General features: G+C 43.2%; 1 protein-coding gene across 2 annotated transcripts in view; it reads left to right on the forward strand.

Moving 5' to 3' along the window:
• Window positions 1–4,535, forward strand: part of arhgap23a (Rho GTPase activating protein 23a) — a 62,070-nt gene that overhangs the window by 9,850 nt on the left and 47,685 nt on the right. Inside the window, exon 1 of one of the 2 annotated variants that reach the window (XM_031868043.1) lies at window positions 36–2,871. The exons of the other annotated variant lie outside the window; for it this stretch is intronic. Coding sequence (XP_031723903.1) covers window positions 2,818–2,871 — 54 coding nt within the window. The 5' untranslated portion in view covers window positions 36–2,817. Of the gene's footprint in view, window positions 1–35; window positions 2,872–4,535 lie in introns of those variants that run through there. 2 annotated transcript variants of the gene reach the window in all.

Below are 4,535 nucleotides of genomic sequence, written 5' to 3' on the forward strand. Positions count from 1 at the left end.
CCCCCCCCCCCCCCCCCCCCCCCCAAAAAGACCATCTGCCCTGCTCTCTCACCTTAAGACCAGGATACTGCTGCAAAGCCTCTCTGGGCTCTCACTCTGCCACGGTGGATTTAAAAAAAACGTACTTTGGCCTCATAACTAACCTGGAGGGGAGAGTTTGGATCACATGTGGTAATTATCCATCTCAAATGGGAGATGAGGGAAGGTCATGACTAGGACTTTCGTAGAGTGTGTCCTCTTTAAGCCCTTGGCTGTGGTATTGTGTGTCTTGGAGCGGGCCAGATGCAGAGAGAGCAAGGCAGACCGAGGAGACATGTTGAGATGGAGGCTGAGTTGGCAGCTGCGGCTCTTGGCGTGGGAAGCCTCCCGTAAGCTGCTTTCCCCCCCCTGTATGACTCCAGACTGTTTCCCCAAAGGCAGGCAGGCAGGCAGGCTCTTCTGAAGGGGCTCTCTGATACTTGCACCCCTCAGAGTAATAGTAGCCACATGGGCCTCCAGCTGTCAGCCAGCAACACATTATTTTTAATCTTCTTTAACTGTTTTCCTTCATCTGGACCTAAACTAATATTTACACCCCTATCTATATCGAGGAGCATATATACAGTAGTGTGAAGGCGTGGGACTTCCTGGCAGCAGTCTGAAGTTTCTGCTCTTGATGAGTAACCTTCCCCTGACTGTACTGCCCGTCTATTGGTTCACACGAGCAGTGTTCATCTGCAGCCGAAAGGGGCTAAAAATACACGTTTTCTGAGAATGTGTGGTCTGGGCGTGGAGGGAATTCTGACATCTCTCAATGAGGTGCACTTTGATTATACGCTTTGTTCAGCCCGTCTCTGTTGTGTCCCTGTGTTTATCATGAGTCACTCTCTGAATTGGACTGATGTGCCTTTTGTTAGTAACACTGTTTTATGATAAGGCTATATGAGACTTTTCACATCGAATGCATCCCATTTCATAAATTTGTGGTTTACTACTTTTCCGGTAGGATTATGAGGAAGCTTCTCAGTGTCACCATAAAGAGAAAAGAGCTGCCAGTTTATCGGTCAATCTGCTTTTAGAATCAATTCCTCATTGAAGTCATTTTTTTTTAAGCAAAGAAGCCAGAAATTCTCAAATATGAATATTTGTTCCTCTATGAAAGTGCAGTCAAGATGTTTGGCTTTATAGACCAAACGATTAATCAATTAATTAAGCAAATAATCTGAAGATGAATCCCTAGTGAAAATAATCACTTTCTTTTTTACAGCATCAATTCAACTTGATCATTTGAGATTCCACACACTTTGATCTTGTTTAGGTGCTTTGTTTGAGTATTTCCATTTTACGTTTTTTTATACTTTTACTTCAATACATTTCAAATGGAAATATTGTCCTTTTTACATTCTATTTGATAGCTGCAGTTACTTTTCACATTAAACAAACATATAATGAGCAAAGTAAACTGATACTTAAAGGAGTAGGCCGACTGATAATGATTTTGAACGCAGAACTTCTACTTAGTATCAGTAATAATAGACTAACAGATCATCTTTAGGCTGATTCATTTGTCCTACATACTTTCATATATTGTTAATAACAAGACCTTTATAGTTATTTTGAGAATGTGCATAAACGTTTTCGAAACGTTTTTTTGTTTTGTTTCTTAAATCCGTGCTTTGACTTACTGTCTCGTTGGCATCAGTGACCCCTCCCGTCCTGCACACAAATGTCTTGGCACAGCCAGAGGGAGCCCGCACGCTGCGGGTTTGCAGGGCGGAGCGCACAGATTTACCCAACGCACCACCTCCTCTAATTTGACTGCCTTCTATTCCCACAGTGTCAAGGTAACCACAATTCAACAGTAGTATTTCCGGTAAAGATATCAACCATAAAAGCTTAGACTTCCTGTACGAAGATCAGGAATTATCCTTTAGTCAATTAAACTAAATATTGAGCCAACGTGCATTTCTTCAACTGCAATCATTTTACAAAACCTATAAGAAACAAATTAGTAATTGTTAAGATATAGTTTTTACATTTTTTTACTGAAGTAAAAGCACAAAAAAAGCATCAAAATAGAAGTACAACAATTAAAAGCCCTCATTGTGCAGTAAAGATGGTGCACATTTTGATTAGTTCACATACTGATGGGTAGCTTAATCTCTAGCCTAATAATAGGTAATCATTTATAAGTTGATTTATATTTTGTGTTTATATTCTGAATCTGCAACATAACAAGTAGGCTAACTAATTAAAACAAATGTAAAGGAGTAAAAAGTACAATATTGTACAATATTCCGAAATGTCATGGAGTAGAATTATAAAGTGGAAATACTCAAGTAAAATACAAGTACCTCAAAATGATCTTCTTCTTAAATAGGCCTATAAGTGAAGTACTTTCACGTGTTGCTGATTCCACCACTTTTGTTGAAACTTGGACACGTTCCCGCTCAGCACTTTACTTTGAAGGCGGAGTCTCCTGACTTCCGGTGTCCCTCCATGTGCGTTGACGGTGCTTGCAGAGAGTTTCCAGGCAGGGCCGAGCACAGAGGGATTTAGTTATGTACAACTGACTGCGGTCTGGCGGAAGAAGAAGAAGAAGAAGTAGAAGAAGTAGAGGATGAGGAGGGGGTGAGCGCATTGAACGGCCCGAAACAACGGGAACAGAGAAGGGGCTCTTTTTTTGTTTGTTTGTTTTTTCCCTCAGCAGGAAGGAAGCTGGATACGTGTTGAACATATAAGTGTTGTGCTTTACCGGAGCATTGTTACTCTCAGAGCTGCCTCTGCAGCAACACAATCTGCCTCTCCTCGTTGCAGCCCAACAGTCTCTGCTGTCCAATGAATGGAGTTGCTTTCTGCCTTGTTGGAATACCACCCTACTCTGAGAACCACGTAAGTACAGCGGGGGGGCTGCTTGTTGATCCACGCGCTGATACCTGGACGTCATTGTGTGTTTGGACGGGCTGAAGTGCAGCGCGGTGCTGCTGGTCAGAGAGCGTGATTTCCTAAGAGGATTAACACTAGTTTGCATAGCCTCTGTGTACACACACACACACACACACACACACACACGCACGAACATACTCGGCTACATACTGTACATAAACCAAAGTGTTTGATCAGTGTTCCTCCGCAGCTTTTGTTCAACCATTGTTGACGGCAAATAGTGCGCAGCCGAATGAATTTAACAGCCACATTTCTAACGCCCCGGGTTGCTCCAGTCTTTTGTCCGCCTCTCGCTGCACCAGGAGGCGGGCAGGCTGTCAGTATGAGACGGGACGTCCCACACAGAGATGGGTGTTTTCAGGCAGATGAGTCAGTTAATTGGCTGTATATGGAGATCCACTGGACTCCCATCGCTGTTGATGTTTTTACTCACACAAGCAGGCCATCAAGTCAATGAGCATCACAAGACTTCACAGCCACCAGCAGAAAGAAACTCCTTCATAACTGTATTATACAACCATAGTGTGATGCATGCGACCACTGTTTTATATTCTGCGACAAAAAAAGAAGTAAGATGAACCAAGTTCTGGGGACTTTGTTAAAGTATATGAAATTCCTCCTGCTGTGACTTCAGGAATGTGTTTTGAAGCACTGATGTGTCATAGTGAAGTCATGAGGTAAGATATGTCATCATGGGCGGTGGTCTGCTTGTCAAAGGGGGCATATGGTTTGGTATGCTGTGTATGTACTTGTATGTATGTGTATGTGTGTGTGTGTGTGTGTGTGTGTGTGTGTGTCTGTCTGCTTGCTTTGATTCAACCCCAGAGGCGCCATGTGTGATGTGGTTGTGTCAGGGAGTTGCTTGGTCCTCTGGTAACCCTTGTGTGTGTGTGTGTGTGTGTGTGTGTGTGTGTGTGTGTGTGTGTGTGTGTGTGTGTGTGTGTGTGTGTGTGTGTGTGTGTTATGAGGTTATATTTGCCAGTGTCTCTCCTGTGCGTTGCATTATCGCTCTTTGCTAATCATCCTCTGCTGTCTCTCTACCACTCTGTGTGCTCAGTCTCACAAAATTGTGGGGGTGATTTTTTATTTATTTTTTTTTTTCTGTGTGCTCGTGAATTTCCCCCTGGTTTTTCCAGCTACCTTTGCTGTTCTCTGTTGTGGTTGAGTTCATCCCCTCCAGCAAAGAATAACGTTTCCTCCTCTGTGGTCACGCTTTAATTGAACCTCTCTGGTTGTATGTGGCAGCGAACGGTCCCTTCAAACACGCTGAATTCCCTTTTATCTTTTTCAATTTGACGCTTGTTTCGTATAGTCTTGTAGTAAAACACTTTGTAATGTAACCAAAAAACACATTAATGAAGTCAAGAAGTCATGAAACTACCTTCAAAGTGTCTGATGTCCTCCAGTGTGTGTCTCTCTCTGAACTGTTTTTACATGAGCTTCAATGCTGACCTCAACTTCTCTAAACTCAGTCCCCGACCTCCTTCATACCTGACCTTTGACCCTGCATGTCTCAGCTCTCATTCAGCCGGGTCTCTCTCTCTGTCTCTGTCTCTGTCTCTCTGTGTGTGTGTGTGTGTGTGTGTGTGTGTGTGTGTGTGTGTGTGTGT

The sequence above is a fragment of the Anarrhichthys ocellatus genome, unplaced genomic scaffold (genome assembly GCF_004355925.1).
Source record: "Anarrhichthys ocellatus isolate YVR2014 unplaced genomic scaffold, GSC_Weel_1.0 scaffold40, whole genome shotgun sequence".
Lineage (NCBI taxonomy): Eukaryota > Metazoa > Chordata > Actinopteri > Perciformes > Anarhichadidae > Anarrhichthys > Anarrhichthys ocellatus.